Here is a 24,141-nt window from a genome sequence, read left to right as displayed (position 1 = left end):
TAGACAATTAAATGTTGTGAGTGTCTACCATTTTCTACACCCAACAAGTATTATTGGACTATTGACTCAATATGTTTTAGATTTATAGTAGATTACAAATGTACGGTGAACGAATTATTTATAGAAAAATCATATTATCACGGACTGCCGTCATCAATTTATCAATTTAAGATACTTTAGTAGCGATAATATGTACTTAGAATATTTTAAATAATAGCATACCATTAATCAATTGGAATTTCGTACTTTTAATGTTATTCAAATAATTGTTTATATCAGTAATATACTACATATTATGAACTTTAGGGATGAAGACATTCGTGGACGAAATGAACGGTAGATGAAACATTTGTCTAAAAAACCAGGTGGGTTCGAAAGATAGTTCGGAACACTTCGGCCAAGTACGATTCAATCGCAAATTTTCGTAATGTTTTCTTTTTCCCTTTCGGAAATTAGCGAAGTTCTCCGAATCAACTGACAGAATACTTTCAACGATGTCTAAAATGAGGTTAAAAATAGATATGAGTGTTCTGTTAATTCATTGGTTGCTTTTTATAGATAGATCAAAGCTGTTATAAATATAGAGATCGAAGTATTTGAGTAGTGTACAGTTAAATTGTAATCAACAGACGTTGGCAAAACACTAATCGTAAGTATTTTATTCTTTAAATGCTTTATGTACAACGCATTCTTATTTTAAAGTTGCTAAATAGTTTATGTTATAAATTTGTAATATAATGCCTCTTGTTTTGTGTTTCTCTCTATAGCAGAATTATTTCACGTTCCATTTGCTCACATGCGAATTCCTAGCAACTGGTGGGCGATATCAAGGAAATTACGTACTCTAAATAGCAATTTACAATTTATATTTATTATGCCATACAATAATGGTGACACTGAAATTCTTAACCATGTATTAACATATATATTGACGTCTGGATTTCTAAACGTAAAGTTTTTTGGGTTTTTTTCCCGGTTATTAGTGGGGCAGTAATTTAATTTAATTATTTCCAACTTGTTTTACCATTTAATTTTTATAATATACTTTATTATTATACAGTCATTTTATTCCTATAAATAGAATGGATAAAATGTGTCTTTGTCTGGCCTGTCCATTCATATTGTTATTATTATCAACTGTTGTTTTTGTTGTTGTTATTGATGTATGGGTTTTTATCTCTGTTGATGCCAGATTGTTTGGTATAGGCAGTGGCATATCTACGGAAAAAAGCGCCTATAGCAAGCACTGAAATTGCGCTCCTGTCCGAACATCTGATACCCATCTTTTAGATAACTTTACTATCCGTCGATGGCCTAACTGACTTTAATAGAAACTGCTCAGTGACGTCCCCCCCCCCCCCCCCCCCCTTTTCAAGTGGTGTCCAGAGCACGTGCCATATCTGCCATACACTAGGTAAGCCACTGCTTAGGGGCTTCGTAGATATAAAAACAAACAAAAAACAATAATCCACACAATTTTTTTTTTTTTAAATTGAATGGTCCACTTAATATTTGTTTTTGTTTTTTGTTTTGGTTTTTTTTTTTAAATGGAAAGATTTTTATTTTTGCAGCAAATCAAGCAAAATAATTAAACAACAATGTATTAGATCTATACATAAAGATAATACCAATGAGATTGGTACAACTTGAATTTTAGTCTCTAACTGCGTTCAGACATATGCATTTAGAAAAATAAATATATGTTTCTGAAATACTTTGAACACTGATTAATATTTTTTAAAGGAAAAATTCAGTTCATGTGAAGAGAGGTCAGTTTATCCTGGATTTCCCCCTGGGCCTTGATCGCTAACAACACTTGATGTCAATACTGACAGACAATATGTTCATACCAGTGCAGTGGCGTAAGAAGGTGCCAAACGGGGGGGGGGCAGTTTTATATTTACACACTTTTACACTATTATAAAGCAAATATAAAGTAAAATATCTGAAAAGCGGGGGACATATGCCCCCCTTGCCCCCCCCCCCCCCCCCCCCCGCTTCCTACGCCAGTGCAGTGAATAGCTTGTAAAATATCGATTTTCTAATGAACTTATTCTTAATTAAAACGATTTAAATACACAAAAAAACTATTTACAATTGTTGTCAATGGACTATGTTTACTAATAATCTATTTACCACAGTAGGGACACAAAAATGAAGCATACTTTTTGCAAATCGAATATAGGGCCTAATAATTAAAAACAAATTCTAACAACAGGGGACATGAAAATCATAAAAAATTAAATGATTTGTCCTTGTTTTTCTGGCCAAATGTTAATTAATCTTCCTTCATTTTAATTCAATTCCTACGAGTCAAATGTATCAGATATCGGTAAGTTTAGGGAATAAACAAAAATGACATAGGGAACGCCTTTTTTCATACTGTAAAATTTACTACAAGTTATTTATTTTTGAGCAGGTTGATTTGTAAATTTCACACAAAAATTGTTTGTTTTGTTTTGTTTTTATTTTCAAAACACTTTTACTTTTCTATTAACATCAAACCAAACTGAAATTAGTTACAAAAACCTAGCCCGAGTACTCTGACTGTAAGAGAGCTAGACGGACATTTGGACATAAATACGCTGTAATGAGAGCGTATTTATGTCCAAATGTCCGTCAAGCTCTCTTACAGTCAGAGTACTCGGGCTAACAAAAACCATGTTTATAGAATGATGGGACATACTATAGTAACATTTTAATGAAAATTTTGTATTGAGATACTTTCTTGTCTGAACTTTATTGTTAATGAAAATGTGAAGAAAAACTTCACAAATGAACAACAAGCAGACGACAACAATTCGAATATTACATGCGCGAACAATGCACGAGAAAACAACCCGAACGCAGTTTGGAGCATAACACAGTTTTGGACAGTTAGAGACTATTAGTATTAGCCGTGTCCAAGGACTTGAATCAACGGCATTGTACCATTTCACTAAAAAGTATCTGAACACCCATAGAACTTCCCTTACCAATGGTAATATTAAGTCGTAACTTACAAGATTTCCAACGTTCGCACTCTTCTATTGTGTTCTCAACATCACAAAAGCTAAAATTAAACAAACGCATACTTTGTTGCAATGTCCCTGCTCAGAGCAAACTATTGCTATAGTGCGCGACACCTAAATCGACTTATTAAAATACTACGGTTTTGAATCCAACATGTCAAAAATATATCACATGAGATTTTACCATTGTTAACTTGAGTAACAATTGTTGCTCTCTGTTATATTTTGTTTTGCCATGTTAACCGATATTTAGAAGCTAAAGAACCGTGATAAATATGTAAGCCGTTTGTCTTGTCTTAAACTATCACCGTATACGGGAAGATCACCGGGAGTTACATCCCTTGAATACGTGAAAATGACGGGGAAAACAGACGCGCCAAGAACATAGAACCCTAATCGCAGTCAAAATGAAAAACATATATGCTTTAATTTAACTAAATATGAGCCAAAATTTCCTTTTAGGCCCTCACATTTAATAGTGAATGTAATTAAATTATTACGTTTTATTTTTTATTTATAAATGTATATAGACGTGATCAATATGGGCAGGATTTATTCGTTATTAAAATATCTGGAATTATAGGCTTAAAGTCCGTCCCACAGGGAACGCCTTTTTTTCATACTATGAAATTTACTACAATTTATTTATTTATGAGTCGACTGATTTGTAAAATGCACGCACACAAAAATAGTACATTTTTGTTATTTTCAAAACACCTTTACTTTTTTCCTTACGTCAAACCAAACTGAAATTATGGACAAAAAACATTTTAATAAAATGATGGGACGGACTATAGGCAGACTGCTAGTGTTCGAGATTAACGGTATCCCGATATCCCGGGGATACCAGAATTTAATTTTGGATACCAGACTTTAAGAACCCAGTATCCCACCGGGATACCATATAATACTAAATTCTCATATGGGATACCAGATTTTGAAATGTTAGTATCCAACTGTACTGTCCGAAAATTTTAATCTCGAACACTGACTGCTGTCAATGGCAGATTTAAGGGGGCCTCAGGTGCCTGCCAACCTCACCCAACCCTAAATTTTGTGGCAGCACTGGCGTAGGGGGAGCAGCATCGATGGTTTCTATATATTTATACATTTATTGATGTATGTGTGTGTGTGTGTGTGTGTGTGTGTGTGTACGTGTGTGTGTATGTATGTATATGTATATGTATATATATATATATATATATATATATGCCCGTGGACAGTTGATTGATTGTAACTGTTTCATATTATTTTTAGAAACAGTTCCCTAAACAAGAACATGCAGTCAATGAAAATGGTTATTGTCGGAGACGGCGGAGTGGGCAAGAGTTGTCTGCTCATTTCCTACACGTCTGGGAGTTTCCCAGGGGATTACGTACCAACAGTGTTTGACAACTACTCTTCGACTATCATGATGGACGGAAACGTATACAGTGTTGGATTCTTTGACACTGCCGGACAGGTAAGCTACATATTTTTAAAGGAAAATGAAATTGACAACAACTAGTAATTTACAAAAGGCTATGTTGCACAAATTAAAACGTAACTTGAAATATATCCTGAAATGCTCGCTACTATAAGCTGTTTTGCTAATATGGGGGGGGGGGGGGGGGGGGGAGAGTCGCATTATTAATTCAGTTTTCATTAAGTTATTTTAAATTATTAGTCCATCTATAATGTATTAAAAGCAGGAAGGGGGCGAGACGTAGCCCAGTGGTAACGTGCTTGCCTGATGCGTGGTCAGTTTAGGATCGATCATCGCCACTGGGCCCATTTGGCTACTTCTCGTTCCAACCAGTGCACCACGACTGGTATATCAACGACCGTGGTGTGTGTGTGTGTTTATCCTGTCTATTGGATGGTGCATATAAAAGATCCCTTACTACTAATGAAAACAAATGTACCTGGTTACCTCTCTAAGACTATATGTCAGAATTACCTAATGTTTGATATCCAGTAGCCAAATGATGAAATAATCAATGTGCTCTAGTGGTGTCGTTAAACAATACACTTTTTGGTGAAGCCATTGGGTTTAAGGCTGGTAGGTACTGGGTTCGCATCCTTAGCGAATTTAACAACTCAATGGGTTGGCGTAAGGCCACTACACCGACGTCACAACGAATCGTCAACCCTCTGTCCTGGACAGACAGCCCAGATATGTGTGGTGTGTCTCCAAGACAGCGTGCTTGAACCTTAATTGGATATAAGCACGGAAATAAAGCATAAACAAACTCTCTCTCTCTCTCTCTCTCTCTCTCTCTCTCTCTCTCTCTCTCTCTCTCTCTTTCTCTCCATCTCTCTCTCTCTCTCTCTCTCTCTCTCTCTCTCTCTCTCTCTCTCTTCATGCGGTGTATTGTCATAATAAGTGAACCTACAAATGTCAAGCGTAATAGTAAACATTTACTGTGGCCGCTTAATACAGGTATATTAACTATTTGGGATCCGATTTGGGTGGCCGCTTGCCGCGTTAGACAGGTGACCGCTTATTACAGGTGCATTTACGTTATAAATCGTTTGGAAGGGGGGGGAGTGGCCGCGTAAGGCAGGTGACCGCTGAATATATATATATATATATCAGTTGGCGGATCCTGAAAATCCATTTAGGGGGCCCTTGAGGTGGAATGCCAAGGGAACTTTGGGGAGTATAGAGGGTGATCATAAAAAAACGAAAATTAATATATTATCACTATCGCAAAATTTAGGGGTGGGAGGCGGGCCCCTGCCCCCCTAGATCTGTTCCTCTCTCTCTCTCTCTCTCTCTCTCTCTCTCTCTCTCTCTCTCTCTCTCTCTCTCTCTCTCTCTCTCTCTCTCTCTCTCTCTCTCTCTCTCTCTATATATATATGTATATGTATGTGTATATGTATATATATTAGGGTTGACTATTGCGGTCAGTTTTACTATTGCAATAGTATTGCGATAGTTAAAATACTATTGTGATAGTATTGCAATAGTGATAGTAATATTGTAAAAGTATTGCAATAGCATTGTGAATTGTTAAATCGCTTGATAACGGTAATATGAATAGATATTTCGCAAAACTATTAACCTCAGTCTTACAATATGTATGTATGTATGTATGTATGTATGTATGTATGTGTGTGTGTGTGTATATATATGTATGTATGTATGTATGTATGTATGTATGTATGAATGTACATGTATATATGTATGTATGCATATGTGTGTGTGTGTGTGTGTGTGTGTGTGTGTGTGTGTGTGTGTGTGTTTGTGTGTGTGAGTCTGCGTGCTTATGTGCATACGTTTGTATTTTGTCTGTGTTTGTACTTAGTCATATGTAATAATGTCACTACGTAATGAAATCATGCTTTGGTCGTAGACCATAGTTCAGTATGCATACTTCCGAAACTATCGATAGTTGAGGTAACAATTGCGATAGTTATCGATAGTTGAATTAACTATCGATGCATTGCTATTGCACATCGCAATATATGGACAGTTCGATGTATTGTTACACCACTAATATATATATATATATATATATATATATTATCTGCAGGAAGACTACGACCGACTGCGCCCTCTATCGTACCCACAGACAGACGTGTTCCTTGTGTGTTTCGCTGTCAATTCTCGCACATCGTTTGAAAATGTCTGCAGCAAATGGATACCGGAAATAACTCACCATGCACCCGGGGTTCCCAAAGTCCTCGTTGGATGCAAATCAGGTTAAAAATAATTGTCACCATCCTCATTCCATCGTTGTCATTGCCATTTTTATTGCTACAACCACTATTATCATCGTCATCGAAGAATACACACGCACTCACTCTCTCTCTCTCTCTCTCTCTCTCTCTCTCTCTCTCTCTCTCTCTCTCTCTCTCTCTCTCTCTCTCTCTCTCTCTCTCTCTCTCTCTCTCTCACACACACACTATCTCTTTCTCTCACATATACACACATGCGCACGGGAGCGCACACACACAGTGAGAGAGAGAGAGAGAGAGAGAGAGAGAGAGAGAGAGAGAGAGAGAGAGAGAGAGAGAGATATACACAGACATAATTATCATACATTACACATACACATGTATACCAAAACACACACAGATGCACGATACATACACGCACACTAGAGCTGGGCGGTATTGAAATTTGAGGTTCGGTATCGATATCGGTATTTTAGGGGTGATTTACCTCGGTATCGGTACGGTATTCGGTATTGACATGATACCGATATCGAGCGCTATTTTTGGTATACTCGGCTTTAAATGCATGCCTGTGTTATGGCTCACCCGCTAATTTCATCTAAATACAATTAAATTCCATACACAAGGCTCTCGTCTGATTTATACCACCCCATTTTTCAATACCGAAATTTCGGTATTTTGATATTTGCTCGGTACGGTAAATCGGTATTGACATAATACCGATACCGAACGGTATATACGGTATACCGCCCAGCTCTAACGCACACCACACATAATTATACACGCACAGTGACATACACACACACACACAAATTGACAAATAAGGGCCTAAACATGCACACGCACATGCAAACTAAACATGTTATTTTAATTTGTTTTCAGACTTGCTGCCACATACAGAGAATTCGAGATATGTGAAGTTCGAGGAAGCCAGAAAGATGGCGAAGACGTACTCGATGAAATACTTCGAAACAAGCGCCCTCACCCAGAAGGGTTTGAAGACGTGCATGAACAACGCGGTACGATTAACGTGACAGACCCTAGTTTTAAACACTGCAATGCATTTTTCACCATTAAAGCCGTTCTTGACCATTTTAATTAGAAGTACTTACATTTAATTATTTAGAATATAAATTTTCGAAGTAGTTCTTGTCATTCAGCGTTTTGACATAAGCGTACGAGACATTCAGGCAGGGTGGGAAGGGGGGGGGGGGTCAACAACCCCCAATGTGCTAGAGCAAAACGTCAAATTCGTGCAAAAATGATACAGATATTCGAGCAAAATGTGACAATCTGAGACCTTTTTACAATCATTCTACCCTCAAAGTTAGTTGTAATCCATGTAAAATGCGTTGCGATTCTTTTGCAACCCTATATAGCTGTTTGGCAGTAATGCTAATATGAATAAATGTTGTAATCCAGATTCAGACATTTTCGTTTAATTCGAGCAAAAACCAGCACGCCCCCCCCCCCCCCCCCCACCTTCTACAAAAATGGGAACCCGTATCAGGGGCGTTGCGTGATCTGGACCTGGGGGAGGGGGTCGAATATAAACCAAGTGGACCCTTTTTCGATTTTGTTTTTGCACCACCACAAACTCCATTGGTATAAACGTGTATGCTTTAGCTCAGAAAGAGGACCATTTGCTTCAGTGTGTGTGTGTTGCGGGGGGGGGGGGGGGGGGGGGGTTCGTCCGAACCCTCCAGCCTACGCCCCTGCGTACCATAATGTCTTGCAATCCCCCAAAACACTTTTTTTTAATAATTCTAAAAACGCACGTTCGTTGATACCAGCTCTAGTCATTTTCAAGCGGCATTTGTCTGTTTAAACGTCACAGACTTTAGCTTATCTTTGTTATAACCTTATCCAAATAACGGGACGGGACGTAGCCCAGTGGTAAAGCGCGCGGTTGGTCTTGGATCGATCCCCGTCGGTGGGCCCATTGAGCTATTTCTTGTTCCAGCCAGTGTACCACGACTGGCATATCAAAGGTCGTGTTATGTACTACCCTGTCTGTGGGATGGTGCATATAAAAGATCACTTGCTACTAATGGAAAAATGTAGCCGGTTTCCTCTCTATGACTGTGTCAAAAATGACCATATGTTTGATATCCAATAGCCGATGTTTAATAAATCAATGTGCTCTAGTGGTGTCGTTAAACAAACAAACCTTTTTATCCTTCAGAATTATTGATATTATCATGCATTTAGTACACCAGCTTGCACTTACCATTTCTCTTTTCATTATTCCATCCTTGCTTCTCTTCGCTCCAGACAGTGCATCACGACTGGTACATCAAAGGCCGTGGTGTGTGCTCTCCTGTCTATGGGATGGTGCATATAAAAGATCCCTTGCTGCTAATCGAAAAAAGTAGCCCATGAAGTGGCGACAGCGGGTTTCCTCTCTCAATATATGTGTGGTCCTTAACCATACGTCCGACGCCATATAACCATAAATGTGTTGAGTGCGTCGTTAAATAACACATTTCCTCCCTTCCCTGCTTCTCTGACTTAAATTTTATTAAATATTCTATTTTTACCATTATTGTTGATTAAAAAAAATTTAATGTAAGGGAGACGTTAATATACCGCAGGCGATAGCCTGTTCCGCCAACTTCATTCCAAAAATTTGATTTTTTTAAAATTATATATATATTTTTTTAATCAGACCTCTAAGAATTGTGGTGCAGAGGTTTGTACCCTACATGTAGATTAAAAACAACAACAACAACAAACAAATTGTCTACCTGTATACCCAATGACTCATAACATTCTTCCCCGCCCATCAAAAAAAAAAAAAAAATTAAATTAAAAAAAAAGAATAAATAAATAAACAAAAACAAAACAAAAGCAAAACAAAACAATGCAAAAAGCAAACAAACAAAAACAACAGCAAAAAGCCCCCAAAAACAAAACAACAAGAAAACAACAAAGGAACAAACACAACAAAACGGTCGAACGCGATCGTGAATAAAATAATGAAATAATGGTTTCGTTGTCATCCGTTTTGTTTTTTCTTTCGTTTAGATTTATGAGGCGGTTAATATGAAGCCTAAAAGATCAAAGTCACTGTTCGGATCAAGCAAACAGAAAGATCGTGTTCCACCCCCACCGGAGATGCCTCCAGCTGGTAAAGTAAAAGTTTATTTTGTTTAACGATATATTGATATATTAATCATCGGCTATTGACTCCTAGTCAATAGAGGAAACTCACTATATTTTCTTAATACCACGAGAAACGAGAAAAAAACCCCAATCAGTTGAACGGATCCACTGAGGTGGTTCGATCCTGCGACGCACGCACCTGAAGCGAGCGTTCAACCGACTGACCTAAATCCCGCCCCTCCACTGATTTTTGCACATGACCAATAATTCTGTATCCGGATTTTACACGCGCTCGCGTGTGTGCACACAAATACACGCTCACGCCATTTCATTTCATTGGAACTTATTTTCATGTTTGTTAATGTATCCAATCATAAGCGTTCGACATGGGGTCGGAGGGCGATGGCCAACTGCCCCAGACAGTGCTGCAACAAATCCTCAAATACGAGCAAAAGCAATAGAAATTTTCGGGCAAAATGTGCTAAACTGAGGCCTTTTTACCATGTATTTTTATCATTCTAGCCTCAAAATTAGCTGCAATCCATGTAAATATGCATGGTGATTCGTTTGCAACGTTATATAGCATTTTCTTTTAATTCGGGCAAAAACCAGCCTCTCGCCTCCCCACTAAAAATGGGAGCTCGTACGCCTGTGTATCCAATTAAGTTTCAAGCACGCTATTCTTCTGTTAGGAATTTGTCTTCAAACCCTTCCCCAGCAGTACAACAAGTATTGCTTTGCAAAATCAGAATGACAAAACAATTACAATGACTAACGCATTATCGTTACACAATACATAGTCGAAGAGGCGTTTTGACAATGTCAGTCATCTTCAGTGTTAACAAGATAACAAACATTTCCTCTTTTACCGGTGGCACCCATCATTCAGTTGTCAAATCCTCTGTTTTAACCACAAATGAGTAAAAAGTCTATATCATTTCAAAATAAGGCTTTAGGGACGGATCCAGGATTATTTTGAAAGTGTGGTAGAACGAACGTGTTTATCTTCTAAATAGGGCTATGTTTGTGGACAACACCGAATATGTTGGTAAAGTTAATTTTGCCACCAGACCTCGTGCTTAATAAACCTTTTGAGTCTGGACTCAAGACTCCAGTAATAGAATCTGAGACTTTAGTGTCATGGCAACGCCATACAAATTGTACGTCATTAAAGATTAAGTCTACTCTAAAAGTTTTATAAGAACGGGCCCAGAAAAGGATGTCTTTCGAGTCCCACTAAATTATCCTCTGACGGACCAAATGAGTCGGATTTCAGCAGTTGGCCTCAGATTACAGTTATCTTCCCATTTGGTTGTCCAAAATCCGGAAATTTGACCGCGCAAGTAGTCTGCTGTTTGACTGTGATTATTTCATGGCAGACAGCTATGAAGTGGCAACTGTTTGACTGAAGTGACAGGGGATAGCATGTAGTTTGTAAACATGTGTAACTTGCTGACATTGAAGACTTGTTTGTGGTAATTCCGGCCCATGCAAAAGTAGTGCTTTTTGTGTGAAATGGGTGTACTCAGGGCTGTTTTAGAGGGTGTGTCTGTTTAAACCAATATGCTGGGAGAAAGAGCTGGACAACAGGGGTTGTCCTTTTCAGGGTATGTGTCCCCCATGCAGGCAAAGGTACATACAACACTTCACTGGCCTGCTGATATTAATAAAAATGTTATAGCCACTAAGGCTATATAGAAACATATAGCGAAATTAATTGTGGTCTGAGGCCAGTTGCATTGATGTCCTACGCTAAACATATATTTACAGGAAAAGCGCCATGGATTGAAATTGAAACCTCCGTGTTTGCCGACCAATGGCTGAAGGCGTTGGAAAGCCCTAAAAACGCTGACGTCACATTTGTTGTGGATGGAGATCGCCGATTGGACGCTCACAAGATCATCGTTTGTTCAGCGTCTAAGTTCTTCACCAACGTGCTCGGACTGTCCCGTCATACAAAGGTTCGTTTTAATTTGAGTATCGACTGATCAGTCACAGAATCTATTATCCTGAAGCTACACAATATACATATCAATGTAAGAAAACTAGATTGCAATTAGTTTTCCAAGATACAGTACCACGTCGCAAACCAAACCTACTCCCCACACCCTACCCCACCCTACAACGCAAACCAAACCTACTCCCCACACCCTACCCCACCCTACAAATATTAAGAACCCAAAAAACAACAATAAAAAAATAAAATAAAAAAAACCCACCAACAAACAAATCCCCATCAAAAACATAAAATGAGGAAAACCAACAAACAAGCACCAAAATAACAACAAAAACCCAAATCAACAACGTATACGTAAAACGTAATCCGCAATTTGTAATACATAATATATATTATTATCCATATGGGCAGAGAGAAGTAAGGAAAGAAAAATGATCTTTCCCTAGGCAAAGAATAAAAACAACATAAATTCTTCCCCTAGATACGTTTTAACTTCATAAACGGTGCTTCACTGTAGGCGGTTAATTATTGTGTGTAAGAATAGTTTCTGTGGTGAAACTAACTTACGTCATCAGCAGTACATACGACGTCGAGTTTATTCCATTTATACCAGAGGCGGATTTTGCGATAGTTATAATTTTATTATATATTAATTTTCTTTTTTTCTTTACGATCCCCCTCGAAACCTCCCCCAAAGTTCCCTTGGCATTCCACCTCATGTCAGACAGGCCTCGGTGGCGTCGTGGTTAGGCCATCGGTCTACATGCTGGTAGGTACTGGGTTCGGATCCCAGTCGAGGCATGGGATTTTTAATCCAGATACCGACTCCAAACCCTGAGTGAGTGCTCCACAAGGCTCAATGATTAGGTGTAAACCACTTGCACCGACCAGTGATCCATAACTGGTTGAACAAAGGCCATGGTTTGTGCTATCCTGCCTGTGGCAAGCGCAAATAAAAGATCCCTTGCTGCTAATCGGAAAGAGTAGCCCATGTAGTGGCGACAGCGGGTTTCCTCTCAAAATCTGTGTGGTCCTTAACCATATATCTGACGCTATATAACCGTAAATAAATGTGTTGAGTGCGTCGTTAAATAAAACATTTCTTTCTTTCTTTTTTTCCACCTCATGTCATTGGGGCCCCCCTAAATGGACTTTCTGTTTAAATTTATTTCAAAATTGTTTTTGGGGGGATATCAAAGAAATAGAATACTATATCCGTGGCCGGTAGATACCATTTATCTTACAACTCGTTGTTTGAACTCGACTCCAACTCGCTTTTGCTCGTTACATATGTTTTAAAGGAATACTGTTACGGATTTAAGGACCTTATTTCTCTAAAATGGATAATAATTACAAATTACATTAATTGTTGGAAAACAAATCTAGATATTGCATCACCGTAACTGAACTATGATGGAGTGAAATCCATGTCAACCCTCTCGGCAATTTTAGTTTTTGAATTATGGACCATTGCCATAATTCAATTATTTTTATAAAATGTCATTAATAAATGGAGTATGGTGGTCATGAAGATGATTGAATAAAGTACATTTCGAGACAAATCAAATTATTTTTGTTCAGGTAATACCTTGTTAGACCATTAAATAGGTCAGTGGTCTGTAACAATATGCCTTGTACATGGTATCTAACAGCCACTCATGTAGTAGTAGTATTCTCTATTTCGAAAACAGCGTTTACATTATTATTATTTTTCCTTTAGTCCAATCAGCTTGAGGATATCAAAGAAACCCAATTTACCCCGGAACAGCTCAACTCCGGGCAGGTGGAAGGCATTGCTGCTGTCTATACCGCAAAAGACGGACACACCACCGTGGAACTGAGCGCCGACATAAAGGCAGTGACATTTGTACACGTGCTGGAGTTCCTGTACACGGGAGTTCCAAAGTTACCCGAAGATGACGTAGACCAGGTGAAGATGGCGGCTACCCTAAAAGAGCTGAGATACGCGGCGCGGGTTTTCAAACTGCCGCAGCTGGAGACGATTTGCGACAACATAGTGAGAGAGGAAGAGTTTTTGAACCCGAGTATCGGAACGTTCCTCAACGACGAGACGGCGGCCAGGATGAAGCAGTTGTTCTTTAACCAGCCGGAGTACGCTGACGTCGTCTTCTGTGTTGAAGGTTGGTGCAGTCCATTTCAGTGTCAGTTGGGGCGGGGCGTAGATCATCGGTAAAGTGATCGCCTGATACGCGGACGGTCTAGGATCGATCTCCATCGATGGGCCCATTGGTCTGCTTCTCCAGCCAGTGCATCAAGACTGGTATATCAAAGGCCGTGGTATGTGCTATCCTGTATGTGAGATGGTGTATATGAAAGACCCATAATTTGCTACTAATGAGAAAATGTAGTGGGTTGCCCGTCTTAGACTACATGTAAAAATTACCAAATGTTTGATATCCAATAGCCAATGATTAATAAATCAATGTGCTCTAGTGGTATCGTTAAACAAAAGCAAACTTTCAGTGTCAGTGTTATTATATATATATATTTCTCTCTCTCCATATATTCTTGACATTTATATCTAGCTGAGTAAAAGCCTTGTATTCTTTGTTCCATTCTTTTTCTAAGGTCAGCGTGTCTATGCTCATAAAGTCGTCCTCTCTGCAAGATGTCAAGTGATGGAAGCCATGTTCGGGAAAAGCTTTATTGAAGGGAGCAATGACAAAACACCTCAAGTACGTTTTAGATTAGCTTTTAGGGTATTTTAAAGATTGTTTCACTAGGGCTATGTTCGGTCTGTGAAAAGGTGCATAAAAGATAAAGAGCGAAATAGAGAGGGGGCGGAGGGACAGAGAGGATAGAAAGGGAGGGATAAAACGAAAGGGAAAGTGGAAATAGACGAGTGTGTGTGCGTGCGTGTAATCGATTGTGTAATAGAAACTTGATCGGTTGGTACCAACCGATTTTAACCGATAATCGATGGTGAAATTCCAGCCGATTCCCAACACTAATACTACTACTACTACTACTACTAATAATAATAATAATTAGCATATGCATGTACACATATACACGTACACAAACACGAAAGAGAGAGAGAGAGGGGGAGGGGCGAGAGAGAGAAAGAGAGAGAGAGAGAGAGAGAGAGAGAGAGAGAGAGAGAGCCTACTAATTATTTACTGATATATACACACACCCGAAAAAACGTTAAGTACCCGCTGAGATAATCGATTATAATATGTCACATTACAGTAATTACAACTGTAATGGCAATAGTGTTCCACAGAAAGAATGAGACCGTTCGTGCGTGACGGTGACGACCAAACTTACTGTGGTAGGCAAGTACACCATGCATCCCATGCTTTTTTTTTCCAAAAAGCAGTATGTTCACACATCAAATGTGGGTATTTAACGTGGCTGCCTTGCACTGTTCAATCATTCTCTGGTCACTGGCGAAGTCAGAGGCTAAGTCCGGGGTGGGCGTGCCTGAACCTCAGGGATATGGGCACGTTAAAACAGTTCCCATTCCTATTATCTGTGAACATGGTGCGCAGGAGAATATCAGAAGTGCAAAGATGGCAGATACTCGGAATACATTCGACAGGGATGTCCTACAAAGGTATCGGGCGTCCACAGGGCTACCATTACACAGCCATTAGTCGACTGGTAAGAAATCACGGGCAAATCAATGATGTGAAGGACTACCACTGTCTGGACGACCTCGTGTCACGTAACAGGAAAGAAAAGGAAATGTTTTATTTAACAACACACTCAAACACATTTTATTTACGGTTATATGGCGTCGGACATGGTTAAGGACCACACAGATATTAAGAGAGGAAACCCACTGTCGCCACTTCATTGGCTACTCCTTTTTTTCGATTAGCAGCAAGGGATCTTTTATATGCACCATCCCACAAACAGGATAACACGGCCTTTGATATACCAGTTGTGGTGTACTGGCTGGAGCGAGAAATAGCCCAATGGGCCCACCGACAGGGATCGATCCCAGACCGACCGCCCCCGTCACATAACAGCGTGAAGGCGGAGCACTGCTTCGGTTAGTACGACGACAGCCTTTTGCAACAAGTCCCATCCTGAAGCGACAATGGCTGCCTTATCGACTTCTGTCTTACAGACCCTCGAAGAACCGCTTAAAAACAGCAGGACTCTCATGAAGAAGTTTCATCAAACGCCCCCTTGTGAATGATCACCATCAGAAAATATGTTTGGCATGGTGTTTAGAATGACTGCAGTTTTCCCTTCAGTTCTGACGTTTCGCTGGAGGGATGAGACGCATGGTGCAGGCCGTCATCCGGGCACGTGGCAGGTTTACTCGCTACTGAACTACGACGGTCATCTAGGGACTCAAAAGTGACATATTGTTACTCAGAAATAGCCATCCGAAGTCGTCGTATGAACTGTGCAGCTTCATACGTGAAAATGATATGTGTTTGGTGTAAAACAGCACCGGCAATTATGCAACAATAGCGTGGTTAAAATCTCAAATCTAATACAATTGTTCCGTTTTTCTTATTGTCAAAAGGTTGTTATTACAGATCACATTATTTTTGTTTTCTTAGCTCATTTTGTCAGTAATTTCATGGTACCATATGGAGTGCTTAACGTTTTTCTGTGTGTTAATGGCGGGACATAGCCCAGTGGTAGTTTAATGTGCTCCTATACCACTAGGGTTTCGAACACCCAGTGGTAAAGTGTTCGCTCGATGCGTGGTCTGTCTAGGATCGACCCATGTCGGTGGGTTCACTTGGGCCATTTCTCGTTCTAGGCATTGCACAACGACTGGTCCTTTAAAGGCTGTGGTGTGTGCTATCCTGTCTGTGGCATGGTGCGTATAAAAGATCCCTTGCTATTAATGAAAAAAATGCAGAGGGTTTCTTTCTAAGACAAGTAAAGTTTACCAAATGGTTGACATCCAAAAACCGATGATTAATAAATCAATGTGCTTTAGTTCTAAGTTGTGTCGTTAAACAAAACAAACTTTAAACTTTGATATTGTTTATTAATTTATTCGCAGGTGAATGTTGGCGGCACGACATCCGAATGCTTCCTCGCTCTGCTGGAGTACCTCTACACCGACCACGCCCCCATCAGTGAGACGGATCCCGTAGGCATTCTGATCCTAGCAGACGAGTATGACGTCACGCGACTGGGCAACCTCTGCGAACTGTACATTACGAAGGAGGTGGAGAAACAGTGCGAGCGGAATATAGAGACCTCGGAAATAGATGTGATCGGACTACTTTTTACTGCGCAGGTGAATTTCCTTAACTGATATGAGTGGTCATACCACTATATTGTAATCTATGGATGATTATTACCCCAGATGTCACTCATAAAAGGAAAAATAACTTTCATATTTTGTCAGTGAGAAATATTCTGCATTGGTGTAACTAGCCCGAGTACTCCGACTGTAAAAGAAAGAAATGTTTTATTTAACGACGCACTCAACACATTTTATTTACGGTTATATGGCGTCAGACATATGGTTAAGGAACACACAGATTTTGAGAGGAAACCCGCTGTCGCCACTACATGGGCTACTCTTTCCGATTAGCAGCAAGAGATCTTTTATTTGCACTTCCCACAGGCAGGATAGCACAAACCATGGCCTTTGTTTAACCAGTATGGATCACTGGTCGGTGCAAGTGGTTTACACCTACCCATTGAGCCTTGCGGCGCACTCACTCAGGGTTTGGAGTCGGTATCTGGATTAAAAATCCCATGCCTCGACTGGGACCCGAACCCATTACCTACCAGCCTGTAGACCGATGGCCTAACCACGACGCCACCGAGGCCGGTTTGACTGTAAAAGAGCTAGACGGACATTTGGACATAAATACGCTGTGATAAGAGCGTATTTATGTCCAAATGTCCGTCCAGCTCTTTTACAGTCAAAGTACTCGGGCTATGGTGTAACGTACAATCTAATCTGCATTGGTGTAACGTACATGTACAATATTGTTGGACGATTTGACCAGAGCCGGTTTACGGATCCGCGGGGCCTGTAGCACAAATAACAGCGGGGTCCCCTTCCCAGGATATATATTTTGCAACCCCCTCGGGAAGAGGGTGAAAAATTAGCGAGGGGGGGGGGGGGGGGGGTAGATGTACACATCAATGCGGAGCCCCCTGAAGCGCGGGGACCGTAGCACGTGCTATATGTGCTTCTAGGATAAACCGGCTCTGGATTTGACGCTCATAAGAACTGAATGTCATATCATGTTGTGTGTTGCCTATCTAATGAGAGTTGCTATCCATCCACCATCTTTCCATCCATCGATTTCATTTTTCAGATTAAGCAAAAAAAAAAAAAAAAAAAAGAGTTGGTGATCGTCCTTTTTATCACACAAATCAGGGTAGAGAGGGAGGGGGGTATTTTTTTTTTTTTATGTGAAAAACTTTATAAAACCCTGGAGACCATTTTGTTTGCGGGAGTAGCAGCCAACAGCGCATGCGCCTGGATGTTGTAGTTCCTTCACTGGCCGCCAAATGGACCTGGTGATGCTTTAACCCGCTACGGTGCTTACGAAAGTTGAATTGCTGCTATCTCGACGCATTTTTAACAGTTTTAAATAAAATAAAAAATAAAATAAATTCAGGGGCGGGCGCATTTCTCAGGTACGGGCGGGAACGATCACCAACTTTTTTTTATTTATTTGGTCTTAGAGCAGTATATTCACTTTAAAGCTGTATATTCGTGTGTTGTTGAGTTTTGTTTTTCATTTATTTACAGATGTATAATGCAAAACAATTGTCTGACTGGTGTCTGCAGTTTATTTCAACCAACTATATGGCTTTGTCCAAACGGAAAGAGTTCGCAATGCTCACGGGAGCTAACCGAGTCCACGTGGAAAAAGAAAGATGGCCGCCAGTATGGTACATGGAGGAAATAAAGGAATACGAATTGCGTGTGAAAAAGCATGGAGAGACATGCGCTATAATGTGACACGTCTGACTGTTGCTGGTGCAGTTGGAAGATAGACTGGATGCAGGGACAGAATCAGGAGGTTTATATGCAGGGCCGTACCCAGAGGAGAAGGGGTGGTTGCCTTCCAAGAAAAAAAAAATTTGATGACAGAGTTATGGTCCTTGAATTTAGGAGATACGAAAATGCGTTTGGCCCGCCAGGGGAAATGTATTGCTTTACCAGTACTCTCAGAATGTTGTTATACTGATAATATATCCTGACTAGATACATTTCATATTGTTGGTCATTGAGCAAAAATGTAGCTTTTTATTAAACTACTTTTACACATGATCAACAAATGTATGTTGTATTGTACAGTTATTTTTTCTTTTAAGGGGCGGGACGTAGGCCAGTGGTAAAGCGTTCGCTTGATGCGCGGTCGGTCTAGGATCGACCCCATCGGTGGACCCTTTGTGTTATTTTTCGTTCCAGCCAGTGCTCCACAACTGGTGTAACAAAGCCTGTGGTATAAAAGATCCCTTGCTGCTGATTGAAAAGAGTAGCCCATGAAGTGGCGACAGCGGGTTTCTTCTCTCAATATCTATGTGGTCCGTAACCATATGTTCGACGTCATATAACTGTAAATAAAATGTGTTGGAGTGCGTCGTTAAATGAAACATTTCCTTATTCTTCTATTTCCAGTCGATGGGTTTGATTTTTAAAACCATTTTGAAGACTATTGTTATTTTAGAAATAAGAAATAAACTGTTGTTATTTTTTAAATACGTGTATTTTGTTTTGGTGTAATAGCATATTTATAAATCAAGGCTAATATTCGTTCCTCGTATTCAGCCTTGAATGCTTGATACATGTAGTCAACATTACTGATATCCACTACTAGCGCCCTCTATTGGTGCTGACCAATCACAGCATCGGTAACATGTGACAATCTTGAAAGCAATAGCAAAAATTAACCGCCGAAACCTTTTTTTTAACATATCGTGACAAACACGACACGTTTCCACGGACGCTGACTGCCATCTTTGTTTACAATAACAAGGGAATCTATAAGGAGCGTTGCGATTCGTTGCAATCAGATCTCATCGCATCCAATGACATTTAAGCATTTTGTGGCACGATTTCTTGACGACATGTATCAAGGCTGAATACGAGGAACGAATATTAGCCTTGATTTATGAAGATGGTGTAATAGATATTGTAGCCAGCGCAAAACACTCCGAGTGGGTCGCATTGATACGGGCTTCCATTTTTGTGGGGGAAGGGGGGGGGGGGGGGGGGGGGGGGGGAGGCTGATTTTTGCCCGAATTAAACGAAAACGCCCGATAATAACATTTATTCGTATTATTATTACTGGCAAACAGCTATAAAGTGGTTGCAAATGAACCAATCTGCATGTTTACATGCGTAGAATGATGGAAATACATGGTAAAAAGGTTAGCACATTTTGCCCGAATGTGAGGATTTGCTCCAGTACTGTAGGGTCTCCCACAGGGAATACATTTTTTTTTCATACTATGGAATTTACTATAAGTTATTTATTTCTCAGCCGATTGATTTTTAAATTGCACACAAAAATAGTATATTTTTGTTATTTCCAAAACACTTTTACTTTTATTCTAATGTCAAATCAAACTTAAATTATTTACACCAAAAAAAATCGAGGATGGGACGGACTATAGGTGCCCCCACCACCCCACCCCCTTGTTCGCGTATGGTCGCATGTTGGCCTGTTTAAATAATGTACTGCGAAACACTACGGCTTTCGTAGTGTTGTAGTTAAGTCATCGGCCTTCTTTTTTATTTAACGACGCAATCAACACATTTTTTTCCCGGTTATATGGTCTCAGACATATGGTTAAGGACCACACAGATATTGCAAGAGGAAACCCGCTGTCGCCACTTCATAGGCTACTCTTCGATTAGCAGCAAGGAATCTTTTATATGCACCATCCCACAGACAGGGTAGGACATACCACGGCCTTTGATATACCAGTCGTGGTGCACTGGCTGGAACGAGAAATAGCCCAATGGGCCCACCGACGGGAATCGATCCCAGACCGACCGCGCATCGAGCGAGCGCTTTACCACTTCCCGCCCCTAGTTACCGAGACAAGTTCCAGTTATTTGTAGACAGTATTTCCCTGTTTAAACGTCACAGACTTTAGCTTCTCTGTTATAACTTTATCCAACTGCATGTGCAGGTTTGTAGATTAACTTTTTACGGGCTGAAACTAGAGTCTGCGCCTTTAACACAGGTTATAGGATGGTAGCAGAGATTCAACAGTATGCATGGGGACCCCATCTTCCTATTAAACTATGCACTAATGACGTGGGAACAGCAGGTCATGTCAGGTCAGGTCAGGTCAAAGGGCTCAACGTGAATTCACAAGCTGTTGTAGCGCATACCTGTCGTGGGCGCAAGTTCTTGCGAAGCAAGCCAGGAAAGGGGTGGGGAGGGGAAGGCGGGACTTTCGCTTACGACTTTAGCACTAAATGAGCAATGAAGACCGGTTGTTATGGCCGGGATAAACGAGGCGAAAGAAGCGGTGGCAAATTTTGAAAGTTCTCAGGAGAATTGAGGCAACAAGTTGAAATAATTTTGTTGCGTTATGTCCGAAAAAAGTCTGGTGATTGAACGCTAATTTTGAACGATTCAGCCGAAAGTTGTCTGATTTTTCAATTTTAGCCTAAATGTACCGACGCTATACGAACCTAGGGGTAGCCCTAAGGGCTAGGGGGTCATGTTCAAGCGTCAAAGCTGGCGACGTGACGCAACTCCCTCTGGTACCGGCTGACGATGTCCCTGTAGAGCTGCGCACGAACACCCTGCGCAGCATGTCGTGGGTCTGACGGTGTGTGGTATAGGTTGGACTATACCAATTCAAATCCCATAGGCGACCATGTTAACGTTTGTGTTTAAAAACACTATATGCAATATATCAACCAAACTATGACCCATAAATATCAGTACTACAACCCCTACCTCAAAGTATTAGCTGCAGAAAATGGTACCTTTCATGGCTAATTTTCGGTATAACCAGATGTTTTTACAACACCCCTAGTTTCGCACAAAATGTTAGTACTTTTTTTTACATGTACCCCATACATGTTCCAAGCACAAGGCTACTTGACACAGTGGTACTAGATTAATTAAAATTGTATACATTTTTAGCCCAGATGAAACTCATTTTTTTTACAACCAATCACAGGACTTGTGGTGTTAACTTCTCTATGCACCTTGAACTTCGACCCAGCTGGAAATTAATTGGTATAGTGCTACATATACACCTTCGTGTTGCATCGTCAGCATGGTACTCGATCGGCGCACCGGTACGGGATTCCACGATGTTGAAGTGGAAGCTACCACGATTGCGGTCGTACCGGTGCAGACGTCCCCCCCCCCCCCCCCTCTCCCCGGTTGGCGTAGTTGACAGCTGCTCCGGCGTTGGGCTGTACTACACAACCAGGGGCTTCGTCCCTGTCGGGCGGGGGGGGGGGGGGGGGGCGTAGCCCAGTGGTAAAGCGCTCGCTTGATGCACGGTCGGTTTGGGATCGATCCCTGTCAATGGGCCCATTGGGCTATTTCTCGCTCAAGCCAGTGCACCACTAAGCACAGAATTGCATTATATTTCAGACGAGGCGTTTATTACCCAATTACTGTCTTACCATCCGCCCTGACCGGCCTCGGTGGCGTCGTGGCAGGCCATCGGTCTACAGGCTGGTAGGTACTGGGTTCGGATCCCAGTCGAGGCATGGGATTTTTAATCCAGATACCGACTCCAAACCCTGAGTGAGTGCTCCGCAAGGCTCAATGGGTAGGTGTAAACCACTTGCACCGACCAGTGATCCATAACTGGTTCAACAAAGGCCATGGTTTGTGCTATCCTGCCTGTGGGAAGCGCAAATAAAAGATCCCTTGCTGCCTGTCGTAAAGAAGAGTAGCCTATGTGGCGACAGCGGGTTTCCTCTAAAAACAGTGTCAGAATGACCATATGTTTGACGTCCAATAGCCGATGATAAGATTAAAAATCAATGTGCTCTAGTGGCGTCGTTAAATAAAACAAACTTTACTTTTTTTTTTACCATCCGCCCTGAGACCTTGATAAAGATACCACGAAATCATACGTTGAGATTGTCGTAGGATTCATATATTTATTAAGTAAAACATATTTTAACACGTTCATTAATAACTGAGATACAGGGCACAGCAAAACGGTACACCTTGTGTGCACGTACAGTTGTAAAGTACATTTAATATTATATGTTTATTATGTAAATCGTTTTCTTTTCTTTCTTTTCTGTAGTTGTCACTAATATGTATACTTGTTTGTCTCTGTGCTGTCATTATTTATGTGGATGTATATCTGTATATATGTTGTTTTGTTGTTACAACTCTCTTTCAGAGGAATAAAGAATATATATATAACTGATAGAGATATTCGGGCAAAATGTGCTAATCTGAGACCTTTTTAACATGTAAAATTTCCATCATTCCATCAGCAAACTGCTCCTCTCCCCCTTCCGGTGCTGAAGAAAATAATTAAATTCGAGCAAAAACGATAGAGATATTCTGGCAAAATTAGCTAGACTGAAACGTTTTCGTGTATTTTCATTTTAAAACTACGGCTATGTATGGTGAAGAGAACAATAAAAACCCGCTGTTACCACCGATGGGCTATCCCCTAAGGGGCAAACAAGATTTATTTTATGATACGACGCACTCAACACATATTATTTACGATTATATGGCGTCAGACATATGGTCAAAGACCACACAGATACTGAAAGAGAAAACCCGCTGTCGCCACTTCATGGGCTACTCTTTTCGATTAGCAGCAAAGGATCTTTTATATGCACCATCCCACAGATAGGGCAGTACATACCACGATCTTTTATATACCAGTCATGGTGCACTTGTTGGAACGAGATATAGCCCAATGGGCCCACCAACGGGGATCGATCCCAGACCAACCGCGCATCGAGCGGGCGTTTAACCTCTGGGCTACGTCCGGCCCCTCAAACTCGGTTTGGATCGGAGCTGGTTTTTCATCAAGACAGACGTCTCTGGCACGATATTTATTATTGTGATCTTTATTACCTTGGTGAACTACGGAGCCGCTACCGGGCTGCGAACCCAGTACCTATCAGCCGTATGTCCGATGGTTTAACCACGATTGAAGCCGGTTGATTTATTAATCATCTGCTATTTGATGTTAAACATTTGGTAATTTTTAATGAACTACTCAGGCGAGCGCTCTACCGACTGAACTAAATCCCTCCCCTTTAAAAATAAAGATGCCAAAGTAACATATTTGGTTCTCTAACCAATCTATTTAATATGAAATGGATTTCTTACACCCCCACTGATTGGCTGTCAGGTAAGTAATTAACCCAGGTAAGCAAAATCAATAGGTGTCACAGGTCGCGAGTGCACCCGCTTGTTTATATTCCACGTTCCCATCCACAAGAAACATAAAACAGCGCCATCTGTG

The 24,141-nt window shown here is 40.6% G+C and overlaps 2 protein-coding genes across 2 annotated transcripts in view; one reads left to right on the top strand and one right to left on the bottom strand.

Moving 5' to 3' along the window:
- Nucleotides 1-3,118, bottom strand: part of LOC121385170 (metaxin-2-like) — a 30,057-nt gene extending 26,939 nt beyond the window's left edge. Inside the window, exon 1 of the mRNA XM_041515717.1 lies at nt 3,003-3,118. Coding sequence (XP_041371651.1) covers nt 3,003-3,072 — 70 coding nt within the window. The 5' untranslated portion in view covers nt 3,073-3,118. The remainder of the gene's footprint in view (nt 1-3,002) is intronic.
- Nucleotides 576-19,127, top strand: LOC121385169 (rho-related protein racA-like). The gene is made up of 10 exons (XM_041515716.1): nt 576-649; nt 4,269-4,473; nt 6,530-6,698; nt 7,557-7,693; nt 9,702-9,804; nt 11,550-11,740; nt 13,457-13,877; nt 14,326-14,432; nt 16,736-16,975; nt 18,455-19,127. Exons 2-10 carry the CDS (start codon nt 4,291-4,293, stop codon nt 18,665-18,667), a joined length of 1,764 nt encoding a protein of 587 aa, XP_041371650.1. The 5' UTR covers nt 576-649; nt 4,269-4,290; the 3' UTR covers nt 18,668-19,127.
- The last annotated feature ends 5,014 nt before the right edge of the window (nt 19,128-24,141 follow it).

This window comes from Gigantopelta aegis, chromosome 11, assembly GCF_016097555.1.
Source record: "Gigantopelta aegis isolate Gae_Host chromosome 11, Gae_host_genome, whole genome shotgun sequence".
In the NCBI taxonomy this organism is placed as follows: Eukaryota; Metazoa; Mollusca; class Gastropoda; order Neomphalida; family Peltospiridae; genus Gigantopelta; species Gigantopelta aegis.
This window is presented reverse-complemented; position numbering and strand designations above follow the sequence as displayed.